Source organism: Triturus cristatus, chromosome 2_2, assembly GCF_964204655.1.
Source record: "Triturus cristatus chromosome 2_2, aTriCri1.1, whole genome shotgun sequence".
Classification (NCBI taxonomy): Eukaryota; Metazoa; Chordata; class Amphibia; order Caudata; family Salamandridae; genus Triturus; species Triturus cristatus.
The window spans coordinates 293,332,741-293,349,935 of NC_140582.1; the positions used below are offsets into that span (position 1 = coordinate 293,332,741).

General features: G+C 43.2%; 1 protein-coding gene across 1 annotated transcript in view; it reads left to right on the forward strand.

The window, feature by feature from the left end:
• Window positions 1–15,771, forward strand: part of PLAA (phospholipase A2 activating protein) — a 164,024-nt gene extending 148,253 nt beyond the window's left edge. The window contains exons 13-14 of the mRNA XM_085641332.1: window positions 13,296–13,460; window positions 15,044–15,771. Of these exons, the coding sequence (XP_085497458.1) occupies window positions 13,296–13,460; window positions 15,044–15,609 (731 nt within the window). The 3' untranslated portion in view covers window positions 15,610–15,771. The remainder of the gene's footprint in view (window positions 1–13,295; window positions 13,461–15,043) is intronic.
• The last annotated feature ends 1,424 nt before the right edge of the window (window positions 15,772–17,195 follow it).

Here is a 17,195-nt window from a genome sequence, read left to right on the forward strand (position 1 = left end):
TAATCTGCAGCTCATATGCCTCAAACGGAATATGCTACTTACCAGTATGCATCTGTTCTTGGCATGTAGAGCTGCAGATCTATACACGCCCACCCGCCTCCCCGGCTACCTGTATCCGTTCCAGTCTATCTTATTTAGATACAACACACATGGGCTTCTTACTATTATCACTACGCTCCATCTTTTCCCTGCTGGCGAAAAACAATCTGAGGATGGAGCCGAAGCCCATGCGCAGTACGGACCAAAGGAGGAATCACCGAACTCGTGACTTCCAAAGACCGTCCAAGAAGTCAAGTCAAAAGCACTTTATTCGATTATTTAAAAATCATAAAAAGTATACTATACAATTACATAAAGTTAAAAATTTCCAGAACATATTATACAAATAACATTTTAAATATATAAAAAGGTCTGTGACATATACATATAAATCCACACAAATACACTAAAAATGTATAGTAGCAAATGTGTCATGATTCATAACCCCGATATTTCATTTGTTACAAGAGGATTGATTTTAGGTTATGTCATACAATCTCGGGAAAACATTTACAGAACCAGCTCCTACATTCATCTTGAGTCTCTTCCTTCTAGCACGGATTGAGGCAATCAGAAAATTGGCTACACCAAACATCACTAAAGGGGTCTCCATTAATTGAAGATAATACAGTGCAGGTTTAAACTGTGCAAACCCCTTTTCCCTTAACAGCGGTCTAATGAACTTTTTCCTACTTTCAACAAAGAGAGAACAGAAAAACACAAAATGTGTCTGGTCCTGATCGGAAAAATTATCACAGTCACAAGGTGTGTTTTCCTTTGGGTTACACCAGTTTTCATAAGTACCCAACAAAAAATGAGCTTGATTAAATCTAAATTTTGTTAGAAGCCACCGGTGATAGGGTCTGGTAACAATAGTCAAGTAGGGTTGGATTGACAAGGACGAGATCAACAAAAAGTGTGACCTAACTGTAGGCTTTGTGATTTCCTTTGCTTCTCGTTCTAATTCGCGTAAATTTATGAATTGTGTTTTTACCCATGTAATATCTTCCTTGGTAAGATTTTCCGGATTCAGATATAAATCAGGGCGACCCAGAAGTACTGCAGATGTTTTAATAAATGTCAACCACAAAATGCCCGCCACTCCATCCCTCCCCATACAGTCCCTAATAATCTTGTGGTTTAGTGTAAGGTTGGGCTTCAGCCAGGTTCTGATCCATAGTAAAATCGGTGCCAAATTTAGCATATCAGTGATATACCCTATCCCTAGCTCCATATGAGCTGCAAAGGATGATTTAGATTGGGGGAGACCCAAGACAGATCGAAGAAATTTATTTTCTTCTCTTTGTATCGGGGCTAGATCTTTATAGCCCCAAATTCCTGCCCCATACCTTGCTATGGCTAGGGTTTTGGATCTATAGATCATTAATATGGCCTCAGCTGGTTTGCCACCCAATCTTTTAGCAAAGCCTAATATAGCCCCCGAAGATCTTTTCACGGCTGCTACTTTATTAGCAACTTGGGGTACCCAAGACCCTATGTCATCAAACACTACGCCAAGATAGGTGAACACTTTCACTCTCGTTATTACTAAGCCATTACAGGAAAGGGTTTTCATGTTCTTCCTACCTTTCCCTATAGCCATGACATGCGATTTCTCTACATTTGTCACTAGGTCCAGATTTTGCATAAAATCCCCAAAAGAATTTAGCAGATGTTGTAGGCCTATTGGGGTCCTTGACAGCAGCACCGTATTGTCAGCATATAATAAGACCGGTACTGGTGTTCTTCCCCCATGCATGGGACATCAACGGATGCAGCCGCCAAGGTGGAACCCAGTGAGTTTATATATAGAGAAAATAGCATTGGGGCCAGGATACACCCCTGGCGGACTCCCCTGCCGGACTTGAGACCAGCGGAACACTTCCCATCTAGAGTCATGCGAATGACCGCTGTTAGATCTCTGTGTAGCTCTGCCAGGAAGCTCACCAGAGCCCGATCTAGACCCAGCTCCAGGAGCATTGTCCACAGTTTCGACCTATTAACTAGGTCAAAAGCTGTGGACAAGTCCATAAAAGCCAGGTAGATTGCCCCTTTTGTCGCTACAGTATATTTGCTAACTATTAGATGTAAATTCAGGCACTGGTCTTCGGTGCCTCGACCAGTTCTGAAACCATACTGTGCATTACACATGATGTCATTGTTAGTAACCCAAGAGGAGATCTTAGACAGGATAACCTTCCCTAGTATTTTAAAGGACGAATCCAGTAATGATATGGGCCGGTAGCATCTAGGGTCCCCCCTCTGGCCCTTCTTAAAAATCGGGACAATAATCGCCCGTGACCAGGAAGTAGGCAATCTGCTATTATCAATACAGGCCATATTAAAGACATTAGTAAGAACTACAGACCATATATTAGGATGTGCTTTAAACATGTCAGCTGGTACCCCGTCTGGGCCAGGGGCCTTATGAGCAACCGTGTCCTCAATAGCCTTTTGTGTTTCTTTAATTGTAAATCTCAGTGGGGGCTCCTCTTGGTCGCTCACTATCGGAACAAAGACATCTGCTGGGAGGCCATTGCCATAGATTTTCCCAAAATGGTCTAGCCATTCACGTTCAGATATATTTAGTTCAAGCGGGGTATTTTCCTTGTCATTAAAAAGTGGAGAATTGACAATTTCCCAGAATTTGGAACGGTTCTTAAGGCTAGCCTTATCATACAAGGAATCCCAGGCTTTTTTTTTATATCATTCTTCCGGGACTCAACAGTCATTTTATAATGTTTTCTTAACCTGAGCACTTCTACATTATCTCTAGGACTCTTTTTCAATTCCACCAGTAGGTCTCTATGGGCTTTTGAGCATTTTTGGTCAAACCACCCATGTGGTTTTTGTTCCTTATGTGATGTCTTACATGTTAGGTCCACAGCCACCTGCTGGCAGATTAAGTCAAAAGAGGAGATAATATCTCCACCCCACCTTAGCGGATCCAATCAGATATTAATTTCCTTACCCACCTTATCACTCAATGTGGTATAAAAAGCCTCTGGGATTATTTTACTCCATTTTAGCCGTCTTCCCTGGTCCTTAACGGATAATTCCAAGGGAGGTACTAAATTTATGTTTATATTATCAATAACTAAATATGGATTATTACGTAATTCTAGTAATACTGGGTTATGATCACTGAATGTAGCGTGTATTGCATTATAAAAGATGACATTTTGCAGCAAACCTGGAGAAACAAATATAAAATCTATAATAGTGTTACTGTTCCTTGCACTATATGTTGCTACCCTGTCCAAGAAGAAAAACAAACTGCAAACATCCGGGGCCAACACCAGATGGCGATCTATGCAAAAGTGTATAGATCTGCAGCTCTACATGCCAAGAACAGATGCATACTGGTAAGTAGCATATTCCTTTTTTTTTTTTTTTTTTTTTTATAAAACCTTTATTTTCAAAAGTCTGGACACAGCTATTCAGCCGACAACCCGGAGGTTCGGCAGCTTCGGTAAAGAGGAACAGAGACGCGTCCACAGTACATTGAAGGAGGAGTGCAAAGATTCCATTTTTAAAATAAACACAAAACACACAACAACCCCCAGCAAGGCAAGAACACTGAATGCCCATGGTGATAGCCCCCCAGGGGAGGCAGAACCCCAATCATCTACCATTTACAGTACCGTGAAAAGAGGAAGACGGGGGACAGCAGAGGCCAAAGAAGTCCATTAACCATACTGAGCTGGAAAGAAGGTTAGGAGGAAAGCTGTTCCTCGGGGGGATCCAGATCGGGGGCAAGACAAATTCCCCCCCTGTATTGGTTCCACCGCCCCCAGATGAGCATATTCCTTTTAAACCCCTGATGCACTATGGGAGATGTAGTGGATACACTAACAGAAAGAAATGTGCATCAAAAAATGTCAAAGAAAATACTTGAAAACTGTATGGAGCCATTATAGAAATGCTTAATGGAAAGTTTGTGAAAAAATACCTGATGCTTCAAAGTTCAGCATAGTAATATAAATATGTATACATTACATATGTACCGTCCATGAGAGGGCAAGATTCCAAACATGAGGCGCCACAAGACAGTACCTCGGGCATGGAGGAAGCCAATGATCCCACAGGCATACCAACACCACCTGTACCATCACAACGCAGACCAGCAGTCTCTCGCCTGCCAGATTTCCATGATGACTCAGAAGAGCATACAGCAGCCGGGGAGACACCATAACCTTTTTTGCGAGGGACAGACTCATTCATAGGAGACATACAGAGAAAGGCTGAACAAAAAGCGTACACATACAAGGACGCTTTCATATTATTAAGAACTGCACCTGAATATTAAAGAGGGAGGAGTTCAGACTACTAGAGCCTTGGATGCGCCGAACTCTACATTCAGGCGGGGTTTTTATAAAACGGTATCTCTTCCAATAACAAACTAACCCTTGAAAAGCTAATAAAGTGGTGTACTAAAACAAAAACCGTGCGCTGTATATAATTAAGTGGTGGCTGCAGCCCCCATGTTTCGCAGTCCTTCTGCCCTAAATGTTAAACGTTGGGGGCGCATTCCGTTGTCCTATGTCCTTATTAGCTTCAACAATCATATTTGGTCCTTCGCGTCACCAAGCTTCTAGTGTCTCAACAATTTCACTTCCATTTGATAACCAAATGATTTCTGCTACTTAGTCTTTTTGCGCTCACTGGTATTAAACATAATTACAACACGGGAAGTATGGATGAAAAGTTACAAACATTTATGAATTATAAAACCGCTACAAACACCCCAGGGAAAGAAACATCATTTAACTAAAAAGAAACGAGTAATTTGTTCATATTATTATGCAGCAATAAGGGACCATGAGTCCTTTGGAAACAAAATATTTGTAATGGGACACGACGTGTGTGGGGAGTCGTCCTGCATAATGAACCCAATCCGCGGCTGTCTTAAGTTGCTTTCGTCTAATCAACTGGACTCACGGGCCTGGTAATGATTTGTAAAGAGATCAGACTGGATATATTGAAGAGCTATCTACATGGAGCAAATCTGGCAACCCCAGACATAAACCCTCCTCCACAAGAGACGATTGAAGGAGTCGGCACTTTGTGAATAAATCCTTCAATCTAAATTTTGTTTTAATCCTCGAGAAAATGATCTAAAAGCATAACTGTGGAAGTTTGGAGAAGGAATTTAGCCAATTAAGAAGGCCACTCGGACCCGAAAGGATCTGCAGCCGCTCGCCCATTCACTGGAGTGAAGATCTGACAGAGTCGCCAGACCATCCAGTCTCACTATGTAATTTACATTAAAAAAGATGCTGGAGCACCACGGGGAAACAACACGTACCAGGTTACCGCTCCTGTCGGGCCTGCAGCAAGTTCGGTTTGTAGGGTGTCCGTGGGAGCCTGGTGGATGTGAAAGTAAAACAAAATGACTGAAGAAGAGCAACCCCAGGGGGTGCCCGAGGGTACAGCCTTTGAGAAGCTGGGGGAAAACGATCAACAACTGCCCCACCCAACTCTTTTCCAGGCACACCACCGATAACCTAATTAAAAACAAGCGCGAGTGTCTGCCAGTGAGGGTGAAAGCTAAATGAAGCGCACGAGGAGAGAAGTGTGAGAGGAGACGCCATGCACGTGCACATCGCCAGTCCGTGCGCGCACATGGTTTGTCTCCCTTCACTAGCAAAGCCGACAACAATAGTCTCGCCAAGGCGAAAGCAGCACATGCGCTGCGTTCGCTAGGCGAGTCCTAAAAAGAAGTGAGAATTGTTTCTTTCCAAAGGGCATACAGCCATATAATGTGTGTGGCCTGAGGAGTGTGAAGTCTTCTCCACGCCCCAGTTTGCGTACGACCATATAGTGTGTGAGGGTTCTCACTGCACTAGGTGAAGACCCCATTTAAACTATTTAAAAGAATGACTTGGAAGTGTACTATGCGAGCATCCCAAACAGAAAACATGAAATGGTGTTCTTGCCACTGTGAAAGGGAAGGAGGACTGAGTTAATTGGGCAGTGCACAAATTTCTGAATGAACGGAGGCATATTACATACTGCTTTGACTAAAGTTATACAAACATATTGTAGAAAGCATAGACCTCTATGGTATATGAAACACCGCTGCAAAGAGATTAGCCTGAGGAGTCTTTAAGCCTGGTTTATAGTTCGGCACTTGGGTTACTCTATCACATATGTGATGGATATCCCATACGGCTTATTACAAGTTACATAGGATATAATTAACTGGCAATAAGGCTGACGGTATATTGGTAACATTTGTGACAGAATAGCCCATCTGCCAAACTCTAAATCAGGCCCTTTGTCTGTGCTCACTTCTAACTACACATATGTAATTATTTGTAGGTGAGGGGAGTGTCTCAGGCTCAAAAAAAGCTAATAGAGGCAAAGCAAAGCGTTTTTTGCTTCTCATTGAGAAGAGTAACTCTGAAAAGCTTCTGACTTCTAGTTCACTCTCCGCTTTTAAGTAGTTTCTCCACCAAAACATATACCAATGTGGATAAATTAGTAGCCTCTGTCCAAAAACTTGTAGTAGCATCTGTAAATGAATTTGAGATGAGACCACTTCCAAATCTTAGCAAATGAAATCACTAAAATTAGAGTGAAGATTCCGAAGTTGGAGTCTGAATCAAGGCTTCATGATGGAGAACATGGGGTTGTGTTACCTTCTACTCGATACCAACTCCATCGACATAGAAGGCTGATGGAAAGGACTCTCTGCCCTCTGTGCCGCTCCAAGTACCCGCGCACCATCCTTCACAAAGTTAGCAATTTGTGCTCATCTCCACAGCACAAAGAAGAAAACTGTGATGCCTGTCTGCCGTTCATCTAAAAAGGCTTTGCGGGACCGTCCGACTCTATGTAGAGATATGCAGAGGCAGAACACAGAATATGCCCCCAATATCTTCGGTCAGAAGATATCGAACAACAGGAAGACATGGAAGAGTCGGCAACCAAAGAAGAGGCTTTAGGCCTTATCCGTTCAAGACTCCGAACTTGAAATCAATCTTGAGTTCCATAAGCTTCCGGCTGATCAAGCTGCCGTAAGTACCCGAATCCCTTTTCCCACACGAAAACCTACTTCTATCAAATAAAAGGCTTCTGGGCCACCACTGCTGTCCACCCATTGGTAGGCACTGACACTCTGTTTCAAATGCCCCTCCCTCCAGCTTGGCACCAAAAGTACAAATATAGCCTTCCGGCTCCGCCCGAGCCGAGACAGCACCTCTTCGGCTCCCAAGCCACCAGCACTGTAAGGAAAGACCACTTTGGTTCTAAAAACTTCAGCACTGAAACATAAATCTGCTCCTCCAATGCTTCCGAAGCCGATTCTACAAACCATGCCAGAAAAACTTGATCCAAAACAAAAGAAACAACATATTCATCCAGACACTGGACGCATTATAGCAAAACCTGCGCCTGTACCATCTTCCAAAAGGAAACATTTGTCCCTACAAGACACTGGATATAAAATACCTTTGAATAAGAAGGACATAGCTACCAGTCCCCTGCACCCTATTCCTTCTGCACCACCATGTTCACCTGCACCCTTGGTACCTTCTTCACTTACAAACCCGCTAAATATCACACCATCTGGTTCCCCTCACACAGACCCAGATGCAGAGATAGGGGATGACAATTGTGAAGCACCACCAGACCCCCTGGCAGGATTATGACAAGGACCCTCTAGGAGACGCAGATCCTTATCTTTATCCTGCAAAACCCTCACCTCATATCAGGAGCTCATAGCCAGGGCAGCTGCATATCATGGGGTCACTTAACAAGAAGAAGCCTTTGACGAAGACTTTTTATTTGAAACCTTAGGTACTGCATGCAAACTATCTCAATCTCTTCCAATGTTAAAAGGCATCATGCACCATGCAGAGCAAACCCCCACCGTATGACCCAATATTTGTTAGAGGTCAGCTACCAGCAGAATCATTGGTTGTGTCCAAATCTCGCAAAAGAGCAAACTCCCAAACAACTGATGCACCACCACCTGACAAAGAGTCAAAGTTGATAGATGCCTCAGGCAAGAGTTGCTGCACAATCAGCCAATCACAAGGTCTTGCCAGATATGACAGAGCTCATTAGGATGAAATGGAGGAATGACTCCAATATCTCCTAGAGAAGCATAAGAACAAGGGACAGGATTTAGTGCAGGAGGTAACATTTATTTCCAACTCCTTCATAAGGTGTGCATTAGTTGCTGCTGCCACCGCTGCCAGAGGGTTTAATATCAGCGTCCTCTTAAGGAGGCATGCTTGTTTGCGTAATCTCTGGTTTTAAACTAGAAGGTAAACAGACATTATTAAATGTCCCATTTGATCAACAACATCACTTCGGCCCACAAGTGTATGAGGCCTTAGAGAAGCTGAAAAAAGACACAGAAGTAGCTAAATCCATGGTATCACTTCAGACACCTTCCAATAGAGGCTCCTTTTGCATCTCGTTTTACAGAGGGTCAAAAACCACTAACACAGATGCCTCCACATCTTCATACAGGCCACAAAATCAGTCCTCTCCTTCTAGAGGATTTTACAGGGGCCGCTATGGGTTGGAGGGGGTAGCCACTCTAAAGGTCTGGGGCAAAGCCACACCGACCCCAATATGTACCTCCCAATCTGCCAACAAACAGTGACTCCATAATCATTCCCCTGATCATCCTACCCCTGTTGGAAGTCGAATACAGCAGTTTCTTCCCACTTGGCAGTCAATAACATCAGACAACTGGGTGTTAGACATTATCCAACATGGTTATTCCCTGTAGCTCACCAGCAATCCTCCCAATATTCCATCACACTCACAGGTTTTCTTTGGAACATCAACATCTGCTCAAACAGGAAATGCAAGCTCTATTAATAAAAACAGCTATAGAGTCCGTTTCAATAGAACATCAGGAGCTCGGGGGTTTTCTCCCTGTACTTTCTAATTCCCAAAAAGGATGGCTCTCAAAGTCCTATTTTAGATCGGAGGTCTTTAAACCTCTACATACTAGCAGAACTCTTCCGCATGGTAACACTTTAACTAGTCCTTCCACTTCTCCAGCAAGGAGACTTCATGTCCGCATTAGATTTAAAGGAGGCATATAAGCTGCAGAATTCACACTTTGTGCATAGATCGCCATCTGGGCTTGGGCTCGGATGCTTAGTTGTGTTTTGGTTTAGGATTTGAGGCCTTTTGTTCTTTCGGTGCCGAGGTGTTCGGAACCGAGGCCTTTTTGGAGACAGCAGGAGAAGGATGTGGTCCCGACTTCAGTGCAGATGGTGTTTGTGGGACACTGACATGCGGCTTGCTTGGTCCCGAGCCGCTGGAAGTCTTCTCCTTTATCTTCGGAGCCGGGCCCGGGTGCGGGGCTTCTGAAGCTTTGTTTTGGTCACAACTGCGGCCTGCAGGCGAAGTCTTGACCGGAGCCTTCTTTTCAGGTAGGTTCGGAGCAGGGGCAGTTGTACTCACTCGTTGACCTGGAGTGATGTAGTCGTCGGAGTCGTCTGCCTCGGAAACGATGTCCAGATCCTCCGAATCCTCTGCCTCTGGAACATCGGGGCCTTCATCGAAGTTGTTTTCTGGCACCGGTGCAGCCTGTTGCGCCAGAACGTGTCGTCTGGCCCGGTGATCCCGAATAGTCTTCTTGGACTGGAAGGAGGCGCAGGCTTGGCAAGTTTCCTCCTCGTGCTCGGGCGAGAGACAGAGGTTGCAGACCTTGTGTTGGTCGCTGTGTGGGAATTTAGCTCCACACTGGGGGCATTTTTTCAATGGAGTCCTTTCCATTAGCCGTAGGTCCGAAAGGCGTTGATAGGCCTAGCGGCCCGCGTCAACAACCGGAATAGAGTATTTGAGCTTGCGCGCCGAAAGGCACTCGAACGAAACCAATACTGTCGAGTTTGCGATTGTTTGCGCGTCAAAAAGGTTTGGATAACACGGTACCAAACCAAAGCGCTGAAGTTGCATCTGATCCAGATGGTGGAAAAAAACAATCTGAGGATGGAGTCGATGCCCATGCGCACTATCGTCCAAGGGAGGAGTCACCTAGCTTGTGACTACAAAAGACTTCTTCCAAGACAACAAGGTGCAAGCATCTGAGCCCAACACCAGATGGCAATTCATGCACAAAGTGTGAATCTCTGCAGCTCTACATGCCAAGAACAGATGCATACTGGTAAGTGGCATTTTCCTTCACATCGCTATTCACCCAGCATACCGCAAATACCTCTGGTTTGTCATAGCAGCGAATCCTTATCAATTCAAAGTCCTTCCATTCAAAGCCACTACTGCACCCAGAGTGTTCACCAAATGCTTAGCAGTAGTAGCAGCTCATCTAAGAAGACAACAAATTCATGTCTTCCCATAACTAGACAATTAACTTTTCAAAGCCAATACACACTGTATGTGTCAACAACACACTCTACCATAAATCTTCTCCATCAGCTGGGATTCACAATCAATGCTCACAAATCCCATCTTCAACCGTCAAAACTGCATATCTGGGAGCTGTGATCAACACTAAAATAGGTCTTGCTTATCCAAATGCAACCAGGATTCACAATTTTCAAGCACTGCTACCACAATTTCAAAGCAATCACTATCTAACAGTCAAACCTTTCTTGCAACTTCTAGGGATGATAGCATCATGAATTGCTATAGTGCCCCATGCAAGACTAAACATGCATCCTCTACAGGAATGTTTATCATGTCAGTGTAGTCAATCGCAGGGTCAACTACACGATCTAGTGTTGGTAGACAGCCGCACCCATCACAACACACAACTTATCAAAGGGATGGCCCTTTGTTGACCCTGTCCCACAGATCGGGCTAACAGCGGATGCATCCCTCACAGGATGGAGCGCTCATCTACAACATCCAATAGTTCAGGGTCTCTCTGACACCAAACACCAGAATCTTCACATCCACTACCTAGAGCTTCAAGCTGTTCACCTTGCGCTGAAAGCATTTCTACCTCACCTTATAAGCAAGGTTATCCTAGGCCAGACGGACAATATCACAGCCATGTACTATGTACAAAAACAGCGGAACACACACACACACACACCCTGGAGTGGCTTAGAATGTAATAGTGGAGTAGTGTACAATAGAGTGGTGTAGACTGGAGTGGCGTGGGGTAAAGTGTAATAGCATATAGTGGAGTGGTGTCCAATCGAATAGCATAGAATGAAGTGGCATAGAGTGGAGTGCCATACACTGGAGTGAAGTCGAGTGGAGTAGTGTACAGTGGAGTGACATACAGTGGAACAGCATAAAGTGGAGTGACCATCAGTGGAATAGAGTAAAGTGGATTGGTGTACAGTAGAATGGCGTAGAGTAGAATAGCGTCAAGTGGAGTGGTGGACAGTTTAGTGGCGTAGACTGCAGTGGTGTAGAGTAGATGTGTAAGAGTACTGGCATACAGTGGCATTGAGTACAGTGTAATAGCGTAGAGTTGAGTCTCGTGCAGTGTAGAGTTGTGAAGTGAGTGACATAGGGATGTATGTGCAATTTAGCAGCAATGTAGATTATGGTGTGCAGAGTAATGCAGAACAGTGAATTGCGCTACCTTGCTTTTATCCAGATTTACCAATCACAATTACAATATGCATCTATCTCAAAGGAGATTATAGTTCACAAATATTGATCACATGGTGTAGTAAACATGTAACGGATGTATGTATACAATAAAAACAAAATTACTACATTCAAAGATAAATTATGGAAAACATGGAAAAAGAATCCATTTGTTTATCATGTCAGTGGCGTTTCAACCTCATGAGTGTGAGGTCTTCGCCATAGGAGCAGTCCGAGCACTTACAGGGTCTAAAAGAAGAAGGAAGAAAATTAGAAAAAAAACATTTGAACATGGGAACAACAGGAGGAATTGGGTATGATTAAAAATATATATTTCTAAAGGACTTGCATGAGGACATTTGCCTTCTGGCAGCATACAAATTTGAGTAATGACAAAAGACAGATCATGGCACTAACTTGAAATACAGTCATAACTAAGTGAATAAGCCCTCCACAGGATAAGAGCAAGATGGAAATACATGAATCACGCATAATAACACTAGTACTCAATCCGGAATGCTTGTGGATGTTGGTAAGAAAAGTAAATACTGTGTGAAGCTGCACAGATCATTTGTGTGGAGGCCATAATACAAAAATAGAAGGTGACTTAAATCTGCAAACGCAATTAAACCTGATCCAAAATAAAGGTGTGGGGGGGGGGGGGGGGGTCGTGGGTAAACCATGGGGCAATATTCAGTCTAGGAAGTCCGAATTAGTTTTTGTGGATATAAAAACAATAGTGGTTGTTATAATTATATCTAGGAAGAGGTAGTTTAACCATTAATTATAATCCATTACCAACTGCTTTTATAGGGGGGATTGCATGTATAAATGAAGTGCATCAGCATGACGAACACCGGAATGCCGAGTTCGCCTCAAGAAAGTCAGCATCACTGTGCTTGTATCACGTAGGGTGGAGCACATGCTGATGTCACCAAAAGTCGCAGAGGCAGCATAAGCCCTTCTGAGTATATAGTGAAGAAAACAAATGGGGAAGTGCATTCCATGGGTATAAGGGTAGGTTCCTTCATTTAAGGATTAATCGTACAAGAGAGGACCCTCCAATTCACAGGGAGGAAAGGAGAATTTCAGAACCAGAAAAGTAGAAAAATGGGGGTTGGTGGGGCAAAGGCAATCGGATGCTTGAAAGAAGACCCACATTCAGGTTGCAGAATTATCCTTACAGGCTTGCACAAAATTAAGTGTATAAAATGCGGAAACTGCTAATGATATGCATAACTTGTGACTTAATTTTAAATCCTGACACAGAGAAAAAGATATTAAGCGTAACAGTCAACAGGCCATTTAGCTCATCCACGGGAGGTACATACATGTACCAAAAAGAGAACCGGTGAAGTTCGATTAAGCAAGGCTAGTCAAACATTTTCTAATTCATTCATCTAAATGTGTTTAGTCCTTTTGTGATAGAATCACATTTGAAGATCCATTTACACTCCAAATGGACGAGGATGCCTGATGATGAGGACAATGAAAAGAATGGTGGAAGGGGGATGCGTTCTGTAGAACTGATTTCAGACTATTGTGTAGAATCAGAATGATGAGCAAAGGGCAGTGGAGGATGGGTATAGTACTGGTTTCCAGTTTTATTGTGTTGTAACCTGTGTTCACATGCTTCTTTAGGTCCATAACAAATTAAAAATAACTAAAAAACTATTCAGAATGTTGTTAAGCACTAATATTTGTTTCATTCCATGTAGGAAAGTTACGAGAGTTGAATGGAAGTGCACCCGCAGACCAAAAACTGTCAGAGGATGAGCTGATCTTGCTTGAAAAATTGTTAGTTGTAGTAGGTAATCCATCTACTGAAACTCCAACTGCACAGCAACTGGAAATCTTGTGGAAAGCAATCAAATGGCCTGAAGGTATGGATTAATAAATGAGTTCACCAGGATAAACAGGAACCACTTTTCTCAGGCAACACATAGTGAAGAACAAGGATGCTTTTGAAGCAGTTGTTGCTAAATTTACTTTGATGCCTCTCCTTTAAGTGATTTTACGTGTGTTTCAAGGTCTGTAACCAGCACTAAAATTCCAAATGTTTGGTGACTTAAATATCTGTTCGTGTTCTATGGCAAATAAGAGGCGATATTGCAGAAGTGCACACGGGTGAAAATAGGTTTCGCGCCTCACTGGTACTTTAGTATCACGGAAATGGCTGCAAACTACAGCACAGCTCCTTCTGTATCACTAATGACATGGGTATACATTTTCTACCTCTACAATGCTATAGAGGTTTTTTCCTCATTTGTATGGAGATATGGTCGCATGCAAATGAGTAAAGTCTTTTGTCCTTGATCCTGCGCCATGTTACATATGCAGGTTCAAACATGCTGTCAAGAGGCGCTTTTTCTGTTAGTGTTTCCTTTGGACCATTCAAGGAACAATTAGTAAATTCCAAAAAGTAGAGCAGTGTGAAAGATGGTGTAGTTTTGAACTGGTTCAAGATCCTCCGTGCTTGGAAGGCTTTGTGAACACCAAAGTTCTTTTTATTTTCTATAGGAACTAGTTATACTTTTTACTGCTTTCTGATAGTAATATAGTATATATGCTGCTTTTGTTTATTGCTTTTCAGCATATGTAATTTTTTTTTACAATGGAAAAACACTGCAATTTTAGGCAGAGAGTAGTTTATTTGTTCAGCCCGTTCAGCTGGGGAAGAGTAGAGGATTTGAGGGTGGGGCTTTGGAGCCACCTCCTTGCTCATCTATCAGTATTTCAGATTATTGGTGATGCTCACATTTCAGCTAGGAATTGTTTAAAGTTTATTTATTTTCACTCTCTAATGTCTCATATCCTTTTTATGGTCTGGCGAGAACATCACTAGAAAGGGGTTTTGCTCCGTCCACATGTTGTAAGCCAGGAGTACATGTTTCGTTTAAGCAGAAGTTGTTTCCTTCCACCAAAAAGTTGCTTTCTGTCCACACAGCTGTGATCATTTTGTTTATTTATCCAGCTGCCTAAACTTGAACTTTCAGGTGCTCACACATGGCATTGAAATGCTATTAAAGTGTCTTGGGTAGCAAGATAATTTGTTGTTGTTCTCACTGGCAGCAGCACAGAGGGGAAGGCGGCAGTCATTAACCTACATGGATTTTTAGGTCTGGCTTGACCATGCAACTATTATTTTTTGTGGGGTAGGGAAATCGCTAAATAGCGATTCTTTTAAATCGCTTGCAAAGTTGCTAATTAGCGACACAACTCTGTATATATTTGGCTAAACTGCAGCTTTAGCAAATCGCAAAAAAAAGCTAATTTTCAAGATTGGCTAAACTTGATGTGCATTATGTCCTGTGTGTTGTGTCTTCCAGATGGCTGCCTACTAGGAAAATGGCTGGAGAGCTACTAGAATCTTTTTTTTGATTTCAAGTTGTTGTCTAACTTGCTGAAATCAGGCAAATAAGGTTAAAAAACATTAGTATTAAGTGCATTCTTTTCTCTGTTTCAGACATAGTCTTTCCAGCACTCGACATTCTCCGACTATCCATCAGGCATCCATGTGTGAATGAAAACTACTGTAGTGAAAAAACATGTAACCAGTTCAGCAACCACCTCGTCAAATTATTGAACCCTAAAGGTAAACAAGCAAACCAGTTACTTGCACTTCGAACCTTGAGCAATTGCTTCACCAGTGAGCCAGGCCAGAGGCTGATGATGTCGCAGAAGGACCTGGTGTTGTCAGAAGCCATAGAACTGAGAGCAGGCAGCAATAAAAACATTCACATTGCCCTCGCTACACTGACGCTCAACTATGCAGTCTGTTTAAATAAAGCCCGTGACATCGAAGGCAAAGCACAGTGCTTAACAGTGATCAGCACCGTGGTAGAAGCTGTTCATGACCTTGAAGCAGCTTTCAGACTGCTAGTCGCTCTTGGAACATTGATCTGCGACGATGTGAACGCTGTTCAGTTAGCCAAGTCACTAGGAATTGCCTCACAAATAAAAAAGTATGCTTCTGTTTCAGAACCAGCGAAAGTAAGTGAATGCTGCAAACTCATTCTGAATCTGTTGTGATCTTTTTCGACATTTGAGGAACAAGCGTGAAATTGAGAAATTGTGTTTTTGCTATTTTGCAGCACTATGAATATAAGTGAGTAAGCGAGTTGAAATACAAATTTAATAAAGATTTGCCGTGTAATTACGCTTAATCATCTTAAATAAAATCTTTTGCACTTACATGCAGAGTTTTATTTGGTTATTTTGGTTGTTTTTATTTTTGGTTATCGAGACCATTGGTATTTTTTTAGTTATAAGTGGAAGTCAAACTACAGGAGCATTGTAAGAGCTGCCTTGATGTCCCATTAGTGGCATAGTGGGGCATGGTATAGGCTAATATAAAGTTTGCCATGAGAGCCCTATGAACGTCTCAGTATTGAGGTATGTACATTTTCCAATGAATCTTGGGTTCATAGGACATTCTCTACCTCTTGCTACCAGTACAGAGACCTTCCTTACTTTTCTAAAGAAGTGACCAGAGGCGAAGATATTTCCCCTAGGGGGTGTTCAAGATGAGTCGTTTCACTTGTCAAATACTAAAAAAAAGTGGCTTTCCATACCTATTATTTTCTCTCCCTCCTTGTGGCCTCTCCAACCCCTCTCTTATTTGTTCACGTAGGTGCCTCCTCATGTCTTTTCTCATTTCTCCTTTTACAATCATTATTCTACCCTCTTTTCTTCCTGTGATTCACTCTTCCCACACACTTGCCTCTCTCACTCCTTTCTCCCACTTTAGTCTGACACCTACTCTCGCCTCTCATGTTTACCTCTTCTTCTTTTGTCTCACATGCCTATTCGTTCGCCTCCTCTAGTCTCCTGCTTCTAGCTCCCGCTCTACTTTTTATTACCAGTGCACGAATTTGTATTGGCCTAGGTAAAAGCACTTTTTTTCTGAACCCTACTACTCTTGCAGTGGCGCATTACCCAGACTTCTCTTCTCTGTGGACGGACCTGCTGCAGTTCAATTGCCTGATCCCGGTAAGCCTTCACTCTGGTACCACCACGATCCACTAACTCACCCATTCGCCGCTCAATCTCATTCCTGGCTTTGCTCCCCACCCGCAGGCTCTTTTACAAACTCGACTCCCGGTTAGTTACCGTCAACTCACTAATTACACCCCATCCTGGACGATTCATCAAGTCACCGTGCCGGATCCTCGTTGTGGATGGATCATCGCTTATTTGCCTACCCTTCTATATATGCTCCTGCAAGGGTCCACACGCCCATCCTTCGGTAAGCGTTGCCCAATATTGCCTGCTTGCCGTCACTTCAGGCATCCACCAACCTTCACCGACTCACCTCTTTTCCCCCCTTCCCCTCTAGGTCGCCCGTATCCCGTTAACTCAGATTGGCCGCCGCCAGCACGATCTATCAGACCCCGGGTCTGCTCATTCAGGGTAAGCCTCCTCTCTCCCATCTTGCACGCGTAAATCCCCACCGATTCTCTGCAAGTGGGTTTCTAATCTCATTCCCTCTCTTGATACGCGCACCATTCATTCCGCTGCGCCTGCCCTCCTCCTTGCTATCGCTGGTTTTCAATTACCACCACTTACATTTTGGGCTACCGGTTAGATTGCAAACCCATTGTCATTCACCTGCGCAT